The following is a 25,875-nucleotide window of genomic DNA, read 5'->3' as shown; positions in this document are numbered from 1 at the left end:
GAAACAATTGTTTTGCTCAAATGCCATTTTCATTTGTCTGCATGCGTGATAGTTTCTAATGAGAAGCTAGATTTTTTAATCCTAAATATAACCAAATAATTTTGTTACCAAAATCTGAACATTAACATATGCAAGAGAAATTGTCCTCTAGAAACACTGAATATCAAGACAACTTTTGTTTATTAGTAATGGTGGAACAATGAACAGACACAAACCTCCTGGCTGGATTACTGTAATGGTCTTTTATCAGGCTGTCAGAAAAAGAGCATTAAACATCTGCAGCTCATCCAAAATGCTGCTGCCAGAGTTTTAACCAGGACAAAGAGATCTGAACACATTAAACCAGTTATAAAATCTCTACACTGGCTTCCAGTCATTCACAGAATAGATTTTAAAACCCTTCTGATTGTTTACAAATCCTAGAACAGTTCAGGCCCAGAATACATCTGTGATATGTTCAGAGAATATAAACCTAGCAGAGCTCTTAGATCCAAAGACTCTGGTCAACTAGTCCAGTCTGGTCCAGACTAAACATGGAGAAGCAGCTTTTAGCTGTTTTGCTGCAAACAAGTGGAACAAACTGCCAGTGGAGATTAAACTGTCACCAAATGCAAACATTTTTCATGCACCTATGCATGAAATCTGCATGGTAACTTTTTTACTTATCTTGTTTTAAATCATTTAAATGTAATTTCTGATTTTATAGTGATTATTGTTATTTGTTTCTGGCTTTTACTACTTTTTAATGTTTTCTTTGCGTCATCTGTAATGCTTTTAATGTTTCATGTAAAGCACTTTGAATTGTCTTGTACATGAAACAAGTAAACTTGCCTTGCCTTGAAAGTCCTGTATTTCCTGTAAAAACATCAACAGGTAGCACAAACCAAGAGCAACACAAGTTAGCATTCATGATCCTGACAATGAGATCATTTTACCAAAATTGTTAATTAATAGTCGAAGTATCTTCAGTAGTTTTCCAATTTCCAGTTTCCAATTCATGAACAGCAATCAGTTCATTAGACAGTGCAAAATATTGATTAATTCTGCTTACCTAATTTGCAATAATGTACACAACCACACTACCACCAAAAAAGGTCATTTAAAAATACTGATTATCTATAGTTTTCCTAATGGGAATAAATATATTATACAGTCTACAGGGCTTTGGTTAGTTTGCTAATTTAGTTTGTAATTTTTAAATTTACAGTTAAAAAAAAGGTTGACCTGAACAAAGACAAATATGCTGTAAAAACAAGGAATTACAATGAAATAAAAACAATAAAATAAACAAAAGACAAAGCGGAAAACAAAATTGTACAGAGAAGTAAAAATCACCGACACCGACAACAATGAGAACAGAACTTAAATCAGCAGAGCTCCAAACAGGTGTGGCACAGGTAAACACAGAAAGTAAACTAACAGAACTAGCCAAGTACAAAACTACTTTCCAAATAACTGTAAATATGTATTACAACATGTGGTTTTATGTAATTACATATTGAATCTGAATTCATTTATGAATGTTTTTAATGAACTGGAGAAGATATCTGTGTTAAATTCTTTTTAAGGGTTCTTTTAAAGATAAAAGTCTACAAATAGAATAAAAGATATATATATATATATATATATATATATATATATATATATATATATATATATATATATATATATATATATAAAACTTAGAATAAATTTCTTTGATAAAACTGAAATTTGATGCATTTTCAGTTTTAAAGTAATTTAGAGACCAGACTGGAATCTCTCAGGATTGTTTTTGTTGTAGGTTTCTTTTTTGTTTATTTATTTGTTTTTAACTCATATGATACATTGAACAAAGCTATGTTCTGACAGATTAAATCAATAAAAAAATATATATATAGTAAGGCCTATTTTCCTGTTCACTTTGTTCTACTATACTCAGCTCTACTCTACCTGGTTTGGGTCAGGGGTCAGCAAACTTTACATTATACAGAGCCACGTTTCCCTCAGCCCAGCTAAATAAAACTTGTTCAGAGTTGCAAAAGTTATGAGACCTTTTAAAAATACACAACTTACAATTTTGATAAATATCTGCTACAGGGAATTTTGTTGGCACTTTTGAAGAATTGCATAAAATAAAGTAAACATACTTTTGCAAAAAGAGGATAGACAGACTATTCTATCAGATGTTGATATTTGTTTAAAATTATGTTAAAAAAAAAAAAAGGAAAAGGAAAAAAGACCATAGTCAAGAAAAAAAGATGAAAAAAATTTTTACTGGTACTTTTAGTGTCCTCCTCCCTGAGCCACCACCTTATCATGGTGGAAGAGTTTATATGTCCTGAGGAATAGGAGCTACTTTTTGGCCCTGGTAGGGTCACCCATGGCAAACAGGTCTCTAGTGAAGGGACTAGACAAAGCGTATGATGAGTCCAATCAGGACTGGCAAAGGCCAGTGATGGCTGGACTTCACCAAGGCTGCCCTTTGTCTCTGATTCTGTTCATAACGTTTATGGACAGAATTTCTAGGTGCAGCCCAAGGTAGCCAAATTATATGGATTATAATTGGGCTGCCTTTAATTGTACTAATTTGGATAGTGTCTGTAAAGCGACTTCAGATGACTTTGATGTAATTAGGTGCTACACAAATAAAGCAAAATTAAACTGAAATCCAGTGACATCCTTCCTGAGCAGTCAGTGGCCTGCAGACTGTAGACGTCACATTTTCAGCTCACCTCAGCTCACCTGGAATCTTGGATAAGTAGGAGGTAAAAAAGAACCTGTTGCCAGGTGCTACTACCTAGTGGAAACCCCCAAAACAAAGATGAGCCAAACTGAGTAATCATGAAAAAGGTCTATAAGAGAGTAAATATTAGCCTGATCTCTTCAGTTTATTTATTTTTTTGTTTTTATTCATTTGTGTCTAAATCTGACAAAAATCTCCATGAAATAGTCCCCATAAATTGTCCCGTTGTCCCCATAATAAAACCACATAACCATTGCATTAAATCAAGCAACCCTTTCTATTAAACCATCTACTCTTATCATGTATAACACCTAAAGAAATAAAGTAATTCGTTACTTGTGGTGGAAGTTAAACATATGAATCTCCTTAAAATGAGCGTGGTCTTGAATTGCACATTGACATAAGATGTTGTGGATAAGCCTGTTTCAGGCAGAGCAAAGATGAAGCTGCATTAAGAACTAAATCCAGTATAACATAAACACGGATATAATTGAATTGTATAGGATAAAAGACAAATAAAACATAAAATTTGTGAGGATTGCAGTAAAAATTACTTGTAGATCACATTTATCTTGTGTTCGAGTGGCTGTGATTCCAATTGACCTGAATCCTCTTTAAAAAGCAGCTCTGTGATGAGGCTGCCGTTTGACATAGTTAGGGAAATTCCAACTTATTAAAGCTAATTATCATTCTTCAATCTGTTTTGAGTTAAGAAAGGTCCAGACAGCAATCAGTGAATGCACATAAACACATACTCCTTCTCACACACACACACAGACCCACACAAATTCAATGTGGTCCTAATTTTCATTAACTTGAGGATGTTGCTGAGTTGGCAGGGGAGAGGGTGAGTCTCACGATACTTGAAACATAAAACATATCTAATCCTGGGATGCCAGTAGCAGAAGAACATAACACATCATTCTTCTCAGCTCAAAACTACATACAGGTGGTCAAACAGATTTTGAGAAGTCATGCACCAACGGCGCTTCTCCCTCTCACAGTTACACTTATTACTCACCACAGGAGGGCAACAGAGGCTATAAAACTTCGCGGTGCTTACTTTTACAAGAAAAGTCTATTTAACCTCATTAACTGTTGGCCAATCATTTAGGAAACTGAACTGTGGGCTGAAAGAAAACAGTTTTCAGTGGGGTTATTTCCCCCATGGCAAGATGTGAAGCAGGCCCTTTCTCTGTAATGTAATCCAGCGCCTTCCTCAAACACAGAAAACAAAGCAGGAATACATCTTTTTGACACATCTTTTTGGTTCCAGCAGCTTGTTTCCTACAGTTATTTGGAGACTTTTCTATAGATTTTCATTTTTATAACTATACAGGTTTTGCCCATTCCAACTTGGAAAATAAGATCCTATTATCCCTTGGTACACCAATTCTTTCCAATTTCTCATCAACTGCTTCACTGTAGCCTTTTATACACATTCCTCTAATCAATCTGAACCAAGAAATAAAGCAAGAGAAAACTGTTTCTTTGCATTTTTTTCTTTTCTTTTGCAGAATAATAAAAAGTATCAATGTTTTTAACAAATGGTTGAGATAACAGTTAATACTATAGTAAGAAAACTTGAAACAGTAATAGGATAATAAAAATCTATTTTTGGCATTACACACCCAAACCAGGTGCTGGAAATGGCTCAGACAGGTTTAGTTACATATTTGTTTTAATTCTTTATAGTCACTGTGGTTTTTCAACAAGCTAATATGCGATTTCTAGTGTACAGACAGTATAAGGGTCAAGATAATGTTACAGCTGTATGAGAAACAATAACTTTTTACCTTTGATAGTTTTGTATATTTATTTGCTTTACATAAAAAGAGACTATATATCCATCCATCCATTTTCTACACCCACTTACTCTAATTTAGGATCATGGCTGGGATGGAGCCTATCCCAGCTGCTCCCAGGTGTGAGGCAGGGTACGCTCTGGATGGGTTGCCAGTTCATTGCAGGGACCGCACAGAGTCGAACTAAACATAACAACCATTCACACTCACTCTCAATCTTAGGGTCAATTTACAAGCCCAAATTAACACAGCATAAGTCACATGTTTATGGACTGTAGGAGGAAAGCTGGTGTACCTAGAAACAAAATATACATGCAGTGGAAGAACAGGCAAACTCCACACAGAAGTAGTGAAAGTATATAAATTGTGCGTATTGGCAGTAACTATACTTAGCAAAACTTTAAACCATTTCCCTAAAAATATATTCTTTCTAATTCTAGTTGTTTACATGCAACCTGGCTGATCAACATCAAAGGTTCATGTGACATGCAACGAAATTAAAAAGTGGAAAGCTTGTTTTTTAGCATAAACACAGGACTTCTCTCACAGCTTTCCACCAGTGATAGATCTGTGTAGCCATGCAAAGTGAATACAGCCACCTTCATTCAATCCTTCAACAGCTTCAAAACGTTGGTGTTGCAGTGTCACATTGTAAATCCTGCATTAGGTAAGAAACAAAAATCATTTGGTTTGAAGACGAATATGAGTTGTGCATTTTTCTCACGGCCCACAACTTTCATAGTAATGCAGTTCAGATGGAGGTTGCTTTGTATGTCGGCAACACATTTTGGGTCTTTTGTAGAACTTGTTACCCAGATATTAAAAAAAAACTGTGGTACACTTTGTGAGATGATCTGTTTTGAAGATGCTTATAATCTCTTAATCAAGTGTTCTTTAATGCCTGATGCAAACCAAGTGTTTTAGGTGTTTGAATCAAACCAATCAAAGGCTGAGTAAAAGTGAAAATGGTAGGGAGCTGAATACAAAAAGAGCACAGGTTACCTGTATGACTGTCCAAATCCAGGGCTACTCCGTCCAACCATATGGACTTTTTCACCTGTTATAACTGGTAACACTGTTTTGTTTATTTTCTTCTTTCATGGCAGTTTCACAGTCTACAGTGAGACAAAACCATATTTATGGCAAAGTTTTCATAATGTTTTCCAAAAGGCTCTCCAGGCAGAAATGTGGGGTTTTAGCTGGCATTTCACTGGTTTCAACAAGTCCTGCAGCTGGGGTGACCACCTCATCAAAATGCACAACAAATCCTTTCCCTGTGTTTGGCTTGTGGTGACAGAATAAATCATCAAGACAGTTAGTCAATAAACCAGCCTTGAACCCTTAACTGTCCACAGAAGATTTCAGATGAACTTGACACATGTTAAAATGGCTGTCTAATAAGAAGATCTATGATGTAATTTATTCTTTATGGACCACCTATTTGGTTTGTGAGCCAAGCAGTAAGAGGTCTTTTCCTAGTACACTGCATCCAAGTTCAAAGACAACTTCTAAAATCCAAATAATATACTGATGATTGAAAATAAAAAGTTGAGCTATGTGATGACAAGAGGCCCCCATGTGTCTTTCTTGTTGGTACTTTTTCCTTTTAAAACCTGGAGTATCTGTGTTTTCACTGTTCTAAAGTTTTGGAAATAAGCAAATTAGTCTGTTGACAAATGAAAACAAATGTCTATCTTTGCTGTGTATGGGGTGAGCCAACAGTGCCAACACATAAGCAATGAAGACAGGGTTGTGCATGTTTATTTGTGCTTTGGAATGCAACCACGGTGAAGCAATTAAAAAAAATCTTTGAACTCTGTTTTGTTTTCATCACCGCCATTATCTTTTTTCATTGCTCTCAGGACATCTTAAGCACTACAACTTGTACTGCACTTTGTCTCACCCCTACTGGTTGAAGCAGACATGAATGGTCAGGTTTTGACTCTAAATTTATTTCTTTTCTACCAGAAGTTCATGGAATTATGAAAAGATCCAGCAACTTAAAATGTAAATAGACAATGAAATTGAAGGGGGGAGGTGATGTGCAATGTTCATGTCATACTGTTACTTCTAGAAAGTAAGAAAAATAGCAGAGATATCACACTATTGGAAATATTGTTACTCACACTGACACTGTATTTCTCAAGAGGTTTTTTATTGTGCAATTTAAAGCTAAATATTTGAAAAGTTGAAAAAAAACAGCACACACACACACACACATATATATATATGTATATGTGTGTATATATATATATATATATATATATATATACATAAGTTATATATCTCACTGTTGCTAAAACTTTTCCCAACACCTCGGCTTTGAAAGACACAGGTAACACTAGGAAATTCCTAATTTGAGATGTTTTCTACTGTGTTTGGGTCAAATTGAACAGTTCAAATATTTCATAACTCTCCGGATTTTATTGGAATAAAACTTCAAACCATAAGTCTAATATTAAAGATAATGAGGGAAAAGCCTTTTGTCGTGTTGCTGTCATGTGTCGTATAAATCTGGTGGACATACTTGGCAATAGGGGAACAACTCCATGTGGCGAGTGGAAATCGGGCTAACTAGGTTTCCAGTAAGAAATGGAAGACCGATACTTGACGGTTGGTGGTTGAAATTTCTCATGAGACACAAACTTGATCCTTCCTGTTTAATCGTGTAGAAAAACAGATATCTTAAATTGCTGGTGGTAAATAATAATGTAATGTGGTTAAATAAGGCAAAAAAGTCCATGTTGCCAAAAGCTACAGTATGAAATGCTCCAGTCAGTAACTCACCACAGAATTCAATACAGCCAATAACACATGATTTAGCTGCTGCAGAGAGAGATACCCATCAAAAGACCTGAAGATAAGCAGCTGTTTCCTTAACTGTCCACAAGTCCATATATGATTAAATTCTCTTGAGAAAAAAATCTGCCCAATAGCTGCAACATAAGCTAGTTTCTATTTACATTCAGAAAAAGTTGAAAAAGCAAAGAAATTTCCTTTGAGCTGCTGTATCCACCATTTGATTAAGATTAAATCTGATAAGCCAAACACTGGGAGCTTTGAGGTTGATTTTTGGAGCAAAGAGATGGCATGCCAGCAAGAGAGACATTGCCTAAATAAGATTATATTTTTTTCTTTTAATAAATAATACTCAAAATTAAAAGAAGATGTGGAAATAGAGTCCAGGTTAAATGTGGCTTTAGTTATACTTTCGGGGGACATTTAGACCTTCAGGGCGCTGTGTGATTACCCTGCTTGCTGTTTCTCTGCACGGTCCTGCTCCAGCTCCATGACGTTCATTCACTGGGCAGAGCATGGCACTAGCCGTGCTGAGGTTATGGGTTAGACTCCCACTGTGGGACCTCAAACTGAAACTGTATGTTTGCACAGCAGTGGAAGACTAGTAATAAAAAGTATCCTCAAAAGTGCTTATGATGCATTTGCACCCTGTAAGGCATGCAGGTGCTTAAAAGTAATTAGGACATTCATTTTGTTTTTCTGAGATGGGACTCCTGCCGTCTTTAAATGATAGTCACCACTGAGGTTGGTGAAAAATCAAAGAAATCCTGCTGTGCCGTTGAACCCAAAGGCCAATTGAATGTCTGCCTCTGGCTTGAATTATGACATGAAGTGTTTTAAACTAGACATATGCAGTGAAAGGAACCCTGAGTGTGCATAAAACCAACATAGCGTTCATACAAGACAAGCATATTCGCATAAATATGAGATAATTACACAACAGCGCAACAACCGCCGGCGACAGCACATGATGGATGGGCTAGGGAAAGAAAACATGAAAAAGGCAAGAGGGCTAAAAGACAGGGCTACTGTTGAAATACTAACTCTGGATGGAGGGATGGGAATGAAAGGCAAAACAAAAGCTGGATTGGAGGAGGGGTTAATAATGGTGAGGGTTTTAGTGTCTCAGACCTCGAGTATTACCCTCTTCTGTCGCTCGTCTTCTGTTTCTGCCTTTTAAGGAACTCCATAACTTCAAGTAGATAATGAGTGCCTTGAAGCAAATGGAAAACAACGAAGGAAGAGAGAGAAGGGGGGTGTGTGTGTGTGTATGTGTGTGTGCGTCTGTGCTGGGGGGAAAGAGTAGACTAAAAGGCAGTGGGAGACAGTGGAAGGAAGAAGAAGATTAGAAGTGATAACAAATGAAGCGAGAGATGCTCAGAGCTGAACATTGATGCGTGATAAGATCATGCATTAACTTAAAAGCATGTTTTAATAAAAGTCCAACAAGAGCTTAACCCTTTAACACCTAAGCCCCAAACAGGCCGCCTGGATATATTTTGTTGGTTTGGCTGTAAACCACAACTTAGTACTTACTCTGCATCGGATGAAAAAGCGCCATTGTGGTCACGACCGTCCCCAATCAACCTTTTGGGGGTTGTTATAACGTCTTTATAACTCTTTTTATAACTTTCTAACTCTAGACGATTTTCTTGACATTTGCTCTTACAAATAAGATCGTATTGTTGACAAAGTTTTCCAAAAAGTCCACTCGTTTTGTCCTCTTTTGTCCTCTTTTTGCTCTTTTCCGCTGTGGGACTCAGAAAAGTAGAGTCTCGCACTGCGGTGAAGTTAGTTTCAAGTTGGATATTGGATATTCGCGCTGTGGTTGTTGACTTAGGGACTGTCAATAAATTTTATTATTTTACTGTAAATGTATGATTATTGTTCAATAGCTTCGAGATCATGTGACCCATTGACACAAAATCCATCTCAAACTATTCTAATAGCCTCCCAACATGAGGCACATTTATTTTTATCCAAATTAAAGTAATTTCATCTTTCTAAGTATTTAGTATTTAGAAAAAAAAATCCCATTTCAAGACGAATATGATTTTAAAATATTTGTTATGACAAATACCATCCTAAACACTAGGTGGAGCTAACGTGATCCACCTAATTTTATCCTAAACAGAGTGAAACGGGGCAGAGAGAGCACATGGCAATGGCAAATCTACTCTCAACTTCTGTCCAAAATGGGTCGTTTTAGAAAAGGACAGAACCAGAAAAACACAAACCTGTGGCAAAAAGCTGGAGGTATCGATGCTATCGTTCAGTGTTTTATTTCTCTGGGATTTAGTGAGGCAGTTGTAACAAAGCAGCAGTGGCTATCGCTTGTATTTGCTGTGTTTAAAACGAACGAGAAAAATTATTTAAAGTGGCTTAAGGTAATCTGGTCTGCAGATCGACAAGGAATCCGGACGAAGGTGCTTACTGCAGGTAATGTTTATTCTGAAACATTCAGACAATTTTTGCTTTTTGCTTTGTTAATAATCATACATTTACAGTAAAATAATTACTCAAAAATAATAAATGACTATAAATGCAGTAAAAATGATTGTGCCTCATCTGTGGAGACTAGGAGAAAAGTTTAATATGGATTTTGTGTCAATGGGTCACATGACCTGGAAGCTATTGAACGTTAATCATAAATTTACAGTACAAAAAATACTCAAAAATAATAAATGAGTATAAATGCAATAAAAATGAGTGTGCCTCATCTGTGGAGACTAGGAGAAAAGTTTAATATGGAATTTGTGTCAATGGGTCACATGACCTGGAAGCTATTGAACGTTAATCATAAATTTACAGTAACAAAAAATAACTCAAAAATAATAAATGAGTATAAATGCAATAAAAATGAGTGTGCCTCATCTGTGGAGACTAGGAGAAAAGTTTAATATGGATTTTGTGTCAATGGGTCACATGACCTGGAAGCTATTGAACAATAATCATAAATTTACAGTAAAAAAATTACTCAAAAATAATAAATGAGTATAAATGCAATAAAAAATGAGTGTGCCTCATCTGTAGAGACTAGTAGAATAGTTTAATATGGATTTTGTGTCAATGGGTCACATGACCTGGAAGCTATTGAACGTTAATCATAAATTTACAGTACAGAAAATACTCAAAAATAATAAATGAGTATAAATGCAATAAAAATGAGTGTGCCTCATCTGTGGAGACTAGGAGAAAAGTTTAATATGGAATTTGTGTCAATGGGTCACATGACCTGGAAGCTATTGAACGTTAATCATAAATTTACAGTAACAAAAAATACTCAAAAATAATAAATGACTATAAATGCAATAAAAAATGAGTGTGCCTGATCTCTGGAGACTAGTAGAATAGTTTAAGATGGATTTTGTGTCAATGGGTCACATGACCTGGAAGCTATTGAACGATTATCATAAATTTACAGTACAAAAAATACTCAAAAATAATAAATGACTATAAATGCAATAAAAAATGAGTGTGCCTGATCTCTGGAGACTAGTAGAATAGTTTAAGATGGATTTTGTGTCAATGGGTCACATGACCTGTAAGCTATTGAACGATAATCATAAATTTACAGTAACAAAAAATTACTCAAAAATAATAAATGAGTATAAATGCAATAAAAATGAGTGTGCCTCATCTGTGGAGACTAGGAGAAAAGTTTAATATGGATTTTGTGTCAATGGGTCACATGACCTGGAAGCTATTGAACAATAATCATAAATTTACAGTAAAAAAATTACTCAAAAATAATAAATGACTATAAATGCAATAAAAAATGAGTGTGCCTCATCTGTGGAGACTAGGAGAACAGTTTAGATGGATTTTGTGTCAATGGGTCACATGACCTGGAAGCTATTGAAGGATAATCAGAAATTCTGGATAAAAAAAATGTCTAAAAACACGTCGAAAAAATACAGCAAAATCACTCAAAAATCTGGTAATTTAGCAGATTCATTTAATTTTGTTGCATGATATTTCATTGATTTTGTGAGAGTTGGTAACAAGAGAGGACAGCTATAAGTTTTGTTTCTGAAGAGTGATGGTTCAAAATTTATTGACAGTCCCTAAGTCAACAACCACAGCGCGAATATCCAATATCCAACTTGAAACTAACTTCACCACAGTGAGTCTCGCCTGTGTTTGACCTGTTGAATCTCGCGATCGCAGCGGCCTACCGTAATAAGCCTTATATGAGTGCAAAGGCCATTCTCTCTACTTTCAGGAACTGTTTGAATGATTTTTATGGCACAAATGATCTAGGAATTACGGTAGGTAGAACAACGCATGTAAAATCTGTCGGCGCCGACATGGTCGGTGTTAAAGGGACTAGGATTCAGGAATGAGGTTTGCAAGGTTAGGAAAACATATGTCTGTGGTTGTTTTTGAGTTCTCGATTTTGTTTTTAATTTTGGACCCCCCTCTCACTATTCTTTACTCTATAATCTTCCTGGTAAAAAAAAAGTTATGACTTCTTGAGAGCACCGAGCAGCAAGTTTAAATCAGCAGTGACTGAACCTTCTTTAAGTTTTGATCTTCACTACTCAGAGTAACAAACTCATTTTACTTCAGATGAAGTCCTAGCCAAGCAGTCCTCTTTCACGTCAAGTAACTCACTTAAGATGCATTGCATATTCATTATGAAAAAGCTGAGTTTGACTAAAGAAAAAAAAATCCATGGTTATTCCTCCTTTTAGTGTCTGACATGGCTTCATAATGTATTTTGTAAAGCTTTATATTTTTAATCATAAAGGCCTCTGAAGACAGCAGATAACAATACTGTATGCAATTATTACAATTTGTACGTCTGTGTGTCGAAACATGAGAAATACTGTATGTGTATGTGTATATGTGTATGTATAGGGTTCATGTGTACAGGAATGTATATATTCAGTCATACTCTTTGTATTTTTTATACACTTTTTTTATTATTATTTTATTTTTGTTTTTTATTCTCTTTACTTTTGTACTGTGGACTGGAGAGAAACATCCTTTTCGATTCCTGAGTATTTACTCACATACTGCAGAAACTGACAATCAAATACTTGAATACTGAATATTCTGTACATATAATTATCAAGTAATTTATATGCTAACTTTTCAAATATTGTTAAAACAAAACAGGAAATGCAGATTAGGCGCTTCAAGTAATTAGTTTTAACAAATAAACTCAGTTAATTAGTATTATCGCCAAAAGGGGGCGGTGTGGGCTAATTTAGTCATAAAGTCTGCAGAAGAAGTAGTGGGGTTTGGTCAAATGAGTTGAGCTTAAATTTATCACTTGCTCACTGACTCATTTAATTAGTAGCTATGTAGGAATCACTATACTGAGGACCCTATGGGACAGGATTAGCCAAATGCCCTGTCTTTAGACACTATTTAACTAATTAAATCATATACTTTATAGAGAATACCCACTGATGTCATCAGTGCACAGAATTGTTGGAGAAATAGCCATTTAGGGGGTACCTGCCATCTGTTTACATCAGTTTAGCAGTTTAGCTCTCCTCTTTTTAATCTCCTTCTTATTCAGATGTATTTATGAATATTTAATCTTATCATTTCCAAGTTGTGCCTTCGGCTGCAACAGCAGCTTTGTGATCAGTGCACAAAAAGGAAATTAACTACTGGATTTTCATCCTCTGTTTCCAACTTGGTGCAGGGCAGTGATAAACACATCCTGGAGAACCGCGGACTGCAGAAACATATCCAGACATTAATTTCTCAGAAATGAATCTACACAGATGAACAGATAGCGAATTTATTTGATTTCAGAATCAAAATATCAGAACAATAAATGAACATATAAATGATCTGTTTGATGGTGTAGTTGCAGCCAAAAGTTTGTAGACTCGCAGGTTTTTTTGGGTGGCAACAACAAGAAAATGCAGCAACATATTGGGAAAAAAAAACTATTAACTAGTTCGTTTTTCGAACTGAACTTTGAAACCTCATGATATGTTCTAAAAGTAGTAGTCGATTTCTTTTTTATTTTATTTTATTTATTTTTCTACTTTTCTACCATACTTGTGGCCTTAAACTAAAAAGACAAACTGAAAGAACCAAGCCACTGGGATTTTTTATTTCTTTATTTATTTTGCCAGTGATTGAAGGCATTAATTTTGAGTTAGAAACAAATGGCAAAATAATCCCCTCTCCCCATAGTAAAGAATCCTTTAAAAAATCCTGGATGCAGGTATTGATCCAGATCACCCTTAAAATGTCATCACTTGTTCCTCATTCTATTTCTGGGATTTCCTGAAAATTTAATCAAAACAAAAAATGTTGCCAACAGACAGAGAAACCAACGCTATTGAGTACATGACCTTTTCCTTGGCAGAGGTAAAAATAAATAAATAAATAAAAAAATGCCACAAAGTGGACAAAAAAACAGAATAAGAAAAACAAAGCATTTGACATAATTCAATACACAAGCATAGTGATCCAAAAACAAAAAGGATCCATACTAAATAACCTTTTTGTTCAGTTTCCCAATTTTCAGTCACTCTTCCCAGTCAAAAAATTTCAACGGTCGAGTAACAATCTTGTGATTTAAAGAGAAAAAGATGAAAAAAAATGTATTCTTTTGTCTCATTAAAACTCTTTCCATGCTTTCCCATGTCACAGAGTGTTTGTCTGTATTTTTTTCTTTCCCATTTGTTCATTTTTGTCCCTTAACCACAACGGTTGTGAAAAATCAGAACCATCTGCCAGCACTTTGATTTGATTGTAGAATGTGTCAATCAAGTCTGGCCACATCGCGCAAAATCAAATTCTAGTCACTCGTTATTTTAGCTCCCACTGAGCTCTTTGCTGGGGAATTAACTTTGACTGTCACACAGGACTAAGAAACCCAGGGCGAAACTGACCAGCGCTTGTGATCTTTGTGCCAGCTATCAAGTAAATCCAACATGAAGGCACAAACTTACTCAAAGTAACTTTGGTCCCCTTGAATTCTTTTTTTTTTTTTTTCTTTTTTTCCTTCCTAGCAGTGATTATGTGCATGGCAGTTGTGGACTTCTGAAAAAGTAAAAGAAATAATCTGGATTTAAATTGAGACCAATGAGAGTTTAAAGGAGCTGGCCTAGTTTCACCTTGTGTGAATGTCTCAGGTGGACAGCGGCATGGTTCTGCAGGCTGAAAAATTCACATTTAAACATGGTGCCATACTCATTTCTCCATGCTCATCTTATTTGCTCATATTTGCCTGCCCTTAGCAAAAAGTAGTATACTTGAAGTTTATTTCAATAAGTATACTTGAGTATAAGCCTTAGTATAGCAAGTATACTACACACCATGTACTTGTAGTGTACTAGAAAGCATACTAACTTAATACTTCTGGAATATTTTAAGTTTATAAAAAAGACTTTAAGAATGCTTTATAAGGGCATTTTAAGTTTACAAAAGTACGCTTCCAAGTATACAAGTAAAAAATCTGTATACTATTAGTGTACTTGATAAATACGTCTAGTCCACATTTTAGTTTTTTATAAAGTATACTTAAAGTATACTTTTATGAACTTAGAATTACTAAAACCAAACTTTTAGGGACATAAAAATAATGCAGTTGAGTACACATACTATTAACTGTAAACTTTTAAACTCCAGCACCATGTGATCTTGAACATGTAAGTTTATAACAAAAGTAATACCTCAAAGTAAACATGAGATTTTTATTCTGCTAATTTAAATGTAAGCATGAGTCAATGACTTGACCTTATTCTGTACGTGGATCAAGATAAAGTAAGTATCTACTTTTTGGCAGAAAGAAGTAAAAATTATACTTAAGTACAAGTATAAGCTTATATACTTATATATAAATATACTTATTCTCAGACTTTTCTTTATACTTATCAGTATAAGCTTGGTATACTTCACTTTACTATTCTTAAGCATATAAAATATAATAATTAAAAAGTAAACTTTCAGTATACTGTCTCTTAGTTTTAGTATAAAATAAGTATACTCATAGCACACTTGAATTAACTACTTTTTGCTGAGGGTGTCCTTCCAGGCAGATTTAAGCATGCCTTGCTTGCTTTGTTTTGGTCCAGTCTTGCCTCGGTGTGTTCATATGGTGATAGCCCACAAAGAAATTAAAGAAAAAAAAAATCAGACAGCGTGACGGAATGAAGAAATAGCATCATATTACCATGGGGTTTTAAGATGACCGTGAAAACATATGCCTTACTTTCTAAGCTTGAAACAGGACAAAAGAATTAGCTACTGCCTAAATGGTGTAAACTGGGAAAAGAAATTGGTCCAGTGTTTGTGAGAATTTAGGAGAACAAAAGAGGAAGCTTCGTCTAAGAAAATGTGTCATGTTTGTGGAAAATAATGTATTGTTTAACTTGTAGGGACAAAATATTATTATTTGCATCACACAGTGGAGAATTACCTCAAATATGGGGTGATATAAAACTATGGGAAGACGTTTAGTTAATATCTAGGAATAATTAAAATATTTTTTCACAACCGTTAACAACAAAAACCAGCAATGGCTTTGTTAATATCCAAAGTGTTGTTGACTCTATGAAGCCAGCTTTAACAAAAGTGCTCACTAACGACTTCTTTGCAATCAGTTTTTTTATTCTTTAAATGGTGTTAAATAATCAGCAAATCCTACTCCAAAGTTTATTTTAGGCCATTTTTTGCTACGGATTAATACACCTTTGGTACTTTAAGTGTTTAAGGGTGTATTCACACCAGCCTTTTTTATTTTAATCTTAGTCCATTTGCTTGGAAAGTCTGCTTGCTTGGAAAGTCTGCTTTGTTTGGGGGTGTGGTGAATGAGCAAACTAATTCTGATTTGAATCAAATAAGTGGACTTAGTAGGCCTACACTAAACACAGGCCTCGGTCCATTTCAAACTGACCAATTACAGGAAGACAGGACGACGAAAAAAAGTGCAATGTGAGTTCAGGCATGGCATCGTAAATAAAAACAACCAAAACATACAATCGTGTGGAGCGATAGCTGGTTTTGGACAGGAGCAGTCAGACGTGGAAGAATTTGGTAAATGTTCTTATATAAATGTGATCAACCCAAGACTATGATCTGATGCAGTTCCGTGTTTAGCTATTATGTACTAGAAACCAAAGTTGTTCTGAAATAACCAGTAGATATACGAGTTTTCTTCTTCATTGTGTGTCTCGTCTTCTCCTTCAGTAATACTGGTGCAGCACTACCTCTGGAACACGTTTTTATAAGGTCTGATTTGTTTGAGTAGTGCAGCATGAATGCAGTTTACCATCCTGGCGTGAATGCACCATAAATCTATTTTATGCCCATTAGTAGTTTTTAAGGGTGCATTCACATGAGGATAGTCCAGGAGACTCTGTACAACTGGGCAGGGAATTCCAAAGAAATTTGCATCTTTGTTTGGTTTGGTTTTTCTTTCATAGTGCACTTTACTAAAGTGGACCAAAGTGCCTGAACAACATCACACACAGTTACCAAAGTGCTGAACAATAAAGCAACTACAACATAAAACACTACACAGTAAACAATAAACATAAAAATCAGTAAAAGAAAAAAAAATGCTGCAACAGAACTACAACCACAATCAAAAACAGGGAATAAAACATGGAGCATGCATAAAAACCCATCCATCCATCTATTTTCTATCCCATTTCATTCAATTCAGGGTTGTGGGGAAACTTGAGCCTGTCCCAGCAATTAGCCGGCTGGGTACATCCTGGACAGGTTGTCAGTCCATCACAGGCCAACACAGAGAGTCAAACAAATCCAGAGGACCTGGAGAGAACCCACGCACTCACGAACATGCAAACTCCACACAGAAAGGCCACTGCTTGAACCTCCCCCAGCCAAGGCTAGAACCAGCGACCTTGTTGTAAAGCTACAATGCTAATCACCACACCACCGTGTAGACATGCTCTACACCGCATAAAAACCCATATGTAAAAAAACAAAAACAAAGAAAACAAAAAACAAAACAACAAAACAAAACAAAAGCAAACATACAAAGAAGGAAATAGTGGAGGATCAAGCTAAAAATGAGACATTTCTTTGGAATGATGTTAAGGTAAAGCTTCTGCTTCAGGTCACACTTCAATACAAGACGAGCCATAATATACTTACTAGCTTCTGCATGAATGCAAAACTGTCACCTGCCGTATTGTAGCTGCTGGATGGGTTTGCACAAGGAGGTTAACGGAAAAAATGGTGCTACTGCAGGTGTTACTGGTTTAGAAAATATGCATATGAGATGTAAACACAAAAATAAAACTGGTCTTTTCTTATTTATTTACTTCAGGACAAGATTTTGAAAAATTGTACTTTTGGCCTTTCAAAACATGATGTCATCTTACAGCATTTACTGCCAGAGGATGAGACTTAAACTTAAAAATGTATGCTTTCTCTTTAGATCTACCCAGACCCAGTGATGTAGCCTATGCACTTGTGTGAACATTCATCAAGACAATTTGAAGTAACTAAAACCCGACCTGGCAACTAGGTTTCTTTGCAGTTTTTCTAGGTGTAACCAGAAATCCACAAGAACAGTGAACAATTCTAAAAGTTGCACAACAGTCACTTTTACTGAAGTAACTACAATTTAGAGAAGGGGAAGACTTTTGTGGAGATTGTATGAGCCACCACTGTTCTCATTGAACATCTTCATGGATTGGGAGAGCTCTGAAAAAGAGGAAAAGGCAAGTCACTACAAAACCAAAACACTTTTTGTTTTTAGCATTATAAGCATATCTGATGCAACAAGAGCCTATTTGGTTTTGCATTTTTGTTTCAGAGGCATTGTATCTGAACCTTGCAGTATGCTGTGTTAATATAGCCAGCAGACTTATACCAACTGTTAGTCTGAATTGTCTGAATGTGTATTTAGATTTTTTTTTTCCCACTTTTGTTGACATTAAAAACACAGAACATCACTACTGTTATCTTTAACGTTAATGCTGTGATGTGACATGTACTTTTAAGGATTAGGGTTAGGGTGGGTCTCCAAAGCATAACTTTAATGTCTCCTCCAAAGTAACAAAAGGAAGAGTGTGACTATGTGTATGTGCAGTGGAGTCTGTAGTTCTTCCATAATCTCCTGTCTGTGTGTCACGCCGACAGTTTAAAAGCCCTCTATTTACCTTTCACACCATTCTCCCTTTTATTAAGTCACAGGAAAGAGGTGTACATGTGTGTGTGTGTGTGCACATGTGTGAATAAGAACAAGAGAGCACACTCTATGTCCTCCTTGTGTGGGTGGACATCTGGTCCAAAACAGGCGTTTTAGTTTCTAACAAACCGTGACACGTCAAACATGTAACGTTGACTGTAAAATGGCAATATGTAAAATGCCTCATTGACTCCCACTCAAAGCTTTAGGGGGAAGAAAAAAGAAGAAAAAAAATGATTTGCTCAGACGCTCCAACTGCAGCCATTAATCATAAGTGAAATTTTACAAGACTTGTGGAGGAATATGATTGTCATAAAATGAGCAAAACAAATGCACCGAGCTAAGTTCTTGGCTGAAGCTGCTGGAATCACCTCAGGATACTTTGGCTCAGATAACAAAGGCACTGAAGTATATCTTGTGCTTGGATACCTGTGTTTACCTCACTTTTATTTGCTATGCTCCACCTGTCCATGCAATTTCTCCCTCTTTGCACTTGTCCATATGTGCTTTTCCCAGGACGTATGCCAGTTACCAGCCTTATTATATGCCATCAAATATCTCTTACTCTGTGGCTTATTATGGGAAACATCAACACATTAAATTTTAATGGTTAGGTGTGTACAAACTTTTGACTGGTACTCTAGATTAAATACAAAACATAGCAGGACACACAAACAAAGGTTAGATTATGTAAAATGAGCTCATCTGTTTGTCGAAATATGTCAAGGCACCATGAACATGTCTCTTCAGCCATTTTCACACATCCATTTTAGCCTTCATACTTTTTCTGACCGTTACCCAGAAGACTGAATGTGGGAGTGCAAATCAGTCTGACACGATTTGGCTTTTTAGTTTTTTTTGTTATATCAGCTCTTCTGCTGGGTTGAACTCTGGTCAGAGCATAGCAGGAAAACAGGAAACAAAGACTTGTTTAAAATGGAAAAAAGTGTTTAAACATCAGATGGTTATGACAAGCAATCGTTTAATGAATAGCAAAAAAAAATAAATAAAAAAAATGAATTCTTATTCCAGTACAAGAGATAAGAAGAGATATGATAACTTTGCACTGCCACAGACAGTTTACATAGTTTGAATTGTGATTTTGCTAACGATGCTGCAGTTATAAAGTCAGGATCTCATTAAGGCAGAGTGACAGTGTGGAAAAACTTTTAGGGAACACAATTTGACACCAAGTCTTCATGAGCTGCTTTTCAATCACAATTTATGACATGTTTAACCAGCTGAGAAAAGAAGCAGAAGATTTTTTGGAAGTTTGGCTGTAATGATTTTGCAGTTACACTCATCTGTTTTTGTTATCATTGGCTTCTTCTTCTGTGTACTGGATGGGTACCATGGAGCATGTGCAGAGCATCTAAAGACAGTCTGATTCCAGTTTTAGTGTAGCTATACATGCAGGATGAATTCAACAAAAGGTTAGTCCAGCTTTGATAAGTTTCCTTTGATTTCATTTGGACTAACATGTTTTTATTAAATTAAAACTGTAATTTTCCAACCTTAAAACTGCATTTCTGACCCGTTTGATGGCACAGTGACATTTATTATGTCATCATAAACACTCTGATTTATTAAAGAAACATAAATGGGTTATTATCAGAGAAGGAGAGGAAAAGAAAAAGAGAAATGGACGGGGGAAGAGATAAGAGAAGAGTCTACATAAAACTGACTTTTACTGGCTGGAGAAAGCTCAGAATAAGGTGGAGAAACGTTGAATTAGCTGTCGTAAGGGGGAACCTCAATGAGAAAATCTTCCAACATTCTGTAGTGTTTCTTAATGAGTCTGATTTAGTTTGAACTAACATAATTACTGTGGATTGTTTTACTGATACCAACCAGGCTTTGCCGTTAGTCCTCCCAGCCAGCTGGCTTGCAATAACCCAGCAAGACCAGTCTGACTAGCTTGTCCAGCCTGGTTAACTAACCTAAACCAGTCTGACACCAGCTGAGACCCAGCTGAGTGCTTTAAATGTTATCTCATTGATCAAACCAAAGGAAGCATCAAACAACAGGTACCTACTACGTTTGCCTTACTACAGAACTTTAGATTAACATAAAAGCTCATTTTAAAATTACATCTTTAGCAGTGTGTGTTGTTGAGTGTAATTTAGGCCTTTGTGAGGCTCTTCCCCCTATTTGGCATAGTCTTAAATGACTGTCTTTAAGGTAAATAAGTTGCATGTGCTTGTACCACCAAATATTAATTTTAAATAATTTATTACAATTTTGTGAATCTAATATTTCAATAACTCTTGCTGTCAGACCATTAGGCAGCAACTTTCAATGTACAAACATCCATGACTTGTACACAGCTTGCACAATATGATATATATATATATATATATATAGATATATATGTATATTAAAGATACACAGGCACGTTAATTGAGCTGTTTCCCGATCTCCTCTTCCAGTTTGTCTTTCTCCTATATCGCTCTGTGAGTTTTTTTGTTTCACACTCGTTTTTCCATATGTCTCTACCATATATATATATATATATATATATATATATATATATATATATATATATATATATATATATATATATACTATCTAAATTTAACTATGCAAATAATAAAACAGGGTTTCAGTTAGTCACTACTCACATGTTTATCTAGAATCCTCATCCCACAAATGCACAATTCTTACAAGTTATAAATCGTTGTAAAGGCAACTAATCAGGTTTTCCAATGATGAATAATACAACATCAGTAAATATGATAAAAAGGGGGGACAAACACATAAATTTCCACCCCTTTTGTGTTAGGTTTAGATACACATCCTTGTAAAAGTCCACCCCCTCGTTTCTTTGTATTTTGTCATCTTTTTATTGAGCAATAGCTTCCAGGAAGTCTTTTGTTAAGCCTCCTAACACTGACACGAATCAGTCAAGTATAAAAAAATACACAGAAGAGATGATCAAGTGGCGTATCTACACATGAAAGCGTGAGCATCTTTAGGCCTATTTTAGGGTTTCCTGAGCCACCCTAAAATGTTCTAAAGCCCCCTAAAAATCATTGTTTTATTATTTAATTATTTGCTCTAATGACTGAAGTGTTAGTAATAACTTTGGCTGTGTTCAGTGATGTCTGGAACGCAGTGCAGTGAAGTTTCCCATTTGAAATCCCTGCAGCCAAATCCGGTCTGTTTATCACTCGCTTTTTATATTTTCACCTTTCACTCAACTGCAGCTGCACCTTCAGATCACACTGTGAGTAAGTAGTAGTCACTAACCCTAGCTAGTTAATATTAAAATCCTGGTTGTAATTAATAAAGTAGATGCTCCCTGTTTTACAAATAAAACCCTTGCTAGCTCTGTTTCGTCAGAATCTTAGCATGATGTTGAGTTCCGTTGTTGTCTGGTTAGGTCTGAGACCAGTTTGTTCTCTAGCTGGTATCATCAATGAAAAAGTAATAATCTTAATTATCTCTACATCACTTCTGTCACTTGTACACAGACTGAGACAGGACAGGGACAGAGAGGACAGAGACATCTGCTGAGTCAAAAGGGCTGTATTCCAAAAATGAGTTATTTGGCAAATCACATGTATATCAGTGTTTTTCACAATCAAGTAGGGCTTCTGTTAGACCATAACACCCGTGCATGAGCATCCACACATACAAGCCATTCAACCATCAGCTGAATGAATGCCAAGCCCCATTTTCTCCCTAATTGCTTTTGAAAACATGTTGAGAAGCTGCACAACATGGGGAGTGACAGCTCGCGGTGTTTTCCTGGGGAACTAAGTCAACAAGCACAGACACTGACATGAAAGAGTTCACACACCTCTGTGGTTTTGCTTACTCACACAGACAACCAATTGATTAACTCATAAATCACTCTCATCCCAGGCCTCAGGCACTGGAGTACCCCTCCACCCCCACACCAGCCCCCAAGAAACGTGGTGAGAAGCTGCAGCCCAACCCTGCGCCCTCCAGCTAAGTAAGAGGAGGCGGGATGTTCCAGCTCATGGCAGAAACCAGGCAAGGAGAGGCCAGGTGGGGCAGGTAGAGTGGGTGCTATAGAAAGAAAAAAGAAAATCTGGGTGGGGTCATTGAAATAACAGGTTAGAATTAAAATGTGTGTCCACAGGAAGGGATGGAGAGAAGAAAAAAAACAAGAGGGATTTAAAGAGGGATATAAATGTGTTAAATAGACAAAGGACAAAATAGGCCTAATCAAATGCTGTGTAGTGCTGCCAAAACTGAGAGAGACAAGGGGAGACAGATATGGAGACAAAGAGGGAGAGAAAGCATAGAGGAATGTAGTAAATCCCTGAGTGACTGAACTATCCTCTGGAGAAAGAAAAGAGGAATTTTTATGTGCTGCAGGTGAGCAGAGCAGAGAGGGGGGAAAGGGAGAAAGACAAAAGATAGCAATAGACAGATGGAAAAAGACGGCAAGAACGCGGGGGTGGCCGAGGGAATTTGAGGGAAGTGTGAAAGGGTCTGATTGTAGCAGAGAAAAGAGGACACATGGGGTGAAGATGAAGCATAAGTGACTCAAAATGAAAAAAAAAGTACATCTTGTGGTCAGAAAGGATGGCACATGGGGGGACATGTTGAGGGAAGGTAGAGACATATGGAAAAAAGATTGTGAAACAAGAAAACTCACAGAGTGCAAATAGGAGAAGGACAGACAGACAGGGAGGAAGAGGAGGTCCGGAAACAGCTCGATTAACATGTCTGCGTATCTTAAAGGAATACACTAGGTTTTTGGTAGATTTGTTGGTGTAAATGACGAGTTCGTACACAGCAAAGTCAAATTCTAACATAAATATCGTCTTGAATGCTATCGTCTACACTAACAGCAGGGGATCATTATCACCGGCTAATTTATATTTCGAGGTATTATCATTGCGAGTGTGTACTTGTGGTGAATTTGGTTATGCAATCAAAACAATTCTTTGAAGCTGATATATTAAAACCACATCACATTTAAATTTATAGTAATCAAAGCTGAAATTGCATAGTAGAATTTTGTGTTTCTGTTATATAAACTCATTGGAGGGATTTCTTGTGCCTGATTTTTATGTGTTGGACAATCATGCTGGAATGCTGTATCTAAAATATCGTGTGGATTTCTTACACTGAAAATATTGTGGGCTGTAGTACTGCATATGATGTCAAAAGTGATTTTTTCTGACAGAGAATGTTGGTCAACGTTCGAGGCTACAGTCACTCTATTCAACATAAAAAGGATAATCTATACCAAGAACAATAACTGTAATGATAGTTATAAATAGATAGTATGAAAATATGAATCCATTTCAAGAGGATGGCTGAGTCTATATCACAACTGTAAAAACAACTTTTATTGGACACTAGTTGGGATCACCTTTGAGTAATTTGGTGATTGTCATCATCAAATTCTCTGGTTGGTTGTCATAAAAAAAAGACAACCAACAAAGATCACATCCTGTACTCTATGTATTGAAAGATGAACAGCTCTGAGACTGTGGTTCACACTGTTATATTTTTTATCGTTCTTTTATGATGAAAGGTAAATTAGCATTCAGGCCTACGTGCTGTTTCTGACCACTTTTATGTTAGTTAAATGTTGTAGTAAACACTTATTCTCTAAAATCTCTTGGCTATAGGTTACACCAAGTTAATTTTAGTTATACACAAAATAAAATGTTGGCTCACCAGTAACACGTTTCCAAGCTGTTTTTGGTCCTCTTTGGGTCTCTGATTGCAAGGATCTCTTCAAACCGATGTTGACAAAAGTAAAAATAAAATTTGTCCTCAAGAAAGTTGATGAAATAGAAATTTAGATTTTAATAACATGAAGTGCACAGTGGTTGCTTAGCGACGCTGTTTACAGAATGCTGTTGCTCAACAGTGTGAAACTGTAAACAGGATCTGTTTTTCATGTCTATCAAGTGCATAAGAGGAACACTAGAATGTAAAGTTATTTTAAATAGGCTGAAAGAATGTTAATTTTAATACATTTTTTAAAGTGCAACAAAAAATGTCATTTTTAGATTTATTGTTGTGTCTAAATGTAATGGTGAAAGTTAGAGGTGAAAATGAGCTAGCTAGTAACAGTCCTGCCCAGTAGCTAACAACATTCTCAGCTTTTGTTTCATATTTGGAGGTTAATGACCAGAATTTTCATCATCTTTTATCGTGTAAACAAGTTACATTTAGCTTATTTCATAGAGGGGGGGAAAAACAAACAAACAAACAAAAACAGACATCTGCAAAAAAGAAAAAAAAAATTTAAACTAGCTAGCATCAGCATTACCTATTAGCTAACAAACCAGTTATTTAAACTGTCTGAGAAGTTAATGGCCATTAGGTCAATATATCTTTTATTATGCAAACGAGTTATATTTAGCCAATTTCACAAAAAGAAACAAGCATTTTTGGATGAAAAGTGTCTCATATACAAGCGCTAGTCAAACAACCAACACTATCTGTCAGAATTCGTGGTATTGGACATGGTTCTTGTGTTTGGCTTTTGTCTGTTTTGGTTTGTGTTATATTTTGGTCTTGGTTTGTATTTTGTGGTTTTCAGGTTTTATTTCTGTTTATCATGGTTTAGAGTTTTGGTTGGCCATGTTTAGTTCTGTTTAGATCTTGGTTTCTAGTTTTGGTTTTTGTCTTTAGTTTTCTGTTAGGATCATCGTTTGGGTCATGTTTTAGTTTTTGTCTTGATTTATGGTTTATGGTTCTGGGGTTTGTCATGTTTAGTTCAGTTTTCCTGTTTTCCTCATGTGCTGTGTTTGCTGTGCCTGGCTCATTAGCTCACCTGGTTTGATTTTGATTCACTTCACCTGTTCTCAATTTGTTCCTCTGTGTATATGTATGCCATGGTTTTCAGTTTGCCCTTGTCAGATCCTTTTGGTTTATGTGTGGTTCCCTGGCAAGAGTTTGTGGGAAGCAAACCATTGTCACCTGCGCAGTTTTGCATCTGGTCCTGACTGCCTGCGTTTGGGTCCTCACTACCTCTGCCATTCATTACAAATATCAAATGTTGGTTTATGATGGTGTACTTCTCTTGCTTAGCTCCTGTTTTTATCCTTACTATACCTGTATGTTAGACTGTGTCTGCTTGGAGTGTTGGTGATGGAGGTTTGTTTTTTTCTGACGCTCTTGTTGCTTTTATCCTGTAAAGCACTTTGTGTTTCATATGTTGCATCAAGTGTCCTTTATAATAGTCAATAGTTTGCTAGACTGATTGATTATTAACTGATCAACCATATGGTCCCACACACAAACAGTAGTGTACATGGACATATTTACATTGCATCAATGTCTTTTTCATGTCATATTAGTCATTAAGCACAGAAGTAGCAGTACAATGTTAGTCATTTATATTGTTATAATTTTTTTCATGTACAGTAGCTGTCCTTTATTATGGTGCTATATTTTAATATTGT

General features: G+C 35.9%; 1 protein-coding gene and 2 long non-coding RNA genes across 4 annotated transcripts in view; 1 reads left to right on the top strand and 2 right to left on the bottom strand.

Annotated features, from left to right (window-relative positions):
• The window catches only part of slc43a1a (solute carrier family 43 member 1a), a 36,664-nt gene extending 27,562 nt beyond the window's left edge, over positions 1-9,102 (bottom strand). For both annotated transcript variants that reach the window (XM_041991277.1, XM_041991278.1), the window contains exon 1: positions 8,866-9,102. In XM_041991277.1, the coding sequence (XP_041847211.1) occupies positions 8,866-8,890 (25 nt within the window). In that variant the 5' untranslated portion in view covers positions 8,891-9,102. The remainder of the gene's footprint in view (positions 1-8,865) is intronic.
• On the top strand, positions 5,966-8,857 carry LOC121643724. Its single transcript, XR_006011159.1, has 3 exons — positions 5,966-5,978; positions 6,499-6,500; positions 8,780-8,857. It is a non-coding gene; the product is annotated as an uncharacterized LOC121643724 (long non-coding RNA).
• Positions 9,103-11,463: 2,361 nt separating the features above from the next.
• Positions 11,464-18,521, bottom strand: LOC121643300. The gene is made up of 3 exons (XR_006011085.1): positions 18,511-18,521; positions 16,173-16,183; positions 11,464-11,658 (listed from the first exon to the last, which is right to left on the bottom strand). It is a non-coding gene; the product is annotated as an uncharacterized LOC121643300 (long non-coding RNA).
• Between the last annotated feature and the right edge of the window lie 7,354 nt (positions 18,522-25,875).

This window comes from Melanotaenia boesemani, chromosome 7 (assembly GCF_017639745.1).
Source record: "Melanotaenia boesemani isolate fMelBoe1 chromosome 7, fMelBoe1.pri, whole genome shotgun sequence".
Classification (NCBI taxonomy): Eukaryota; Metazoa; Chordata; class Actinopteri; order Atheriniformes; family Melanotaeniidae; genus Melanotaenia; species Melanotaenia boesemani.
The sequence above is the reverse complement of the archived record's forward strand: the minus strand, read 5'-3'. Positions and strand labels throughout refer to the sequence as shown.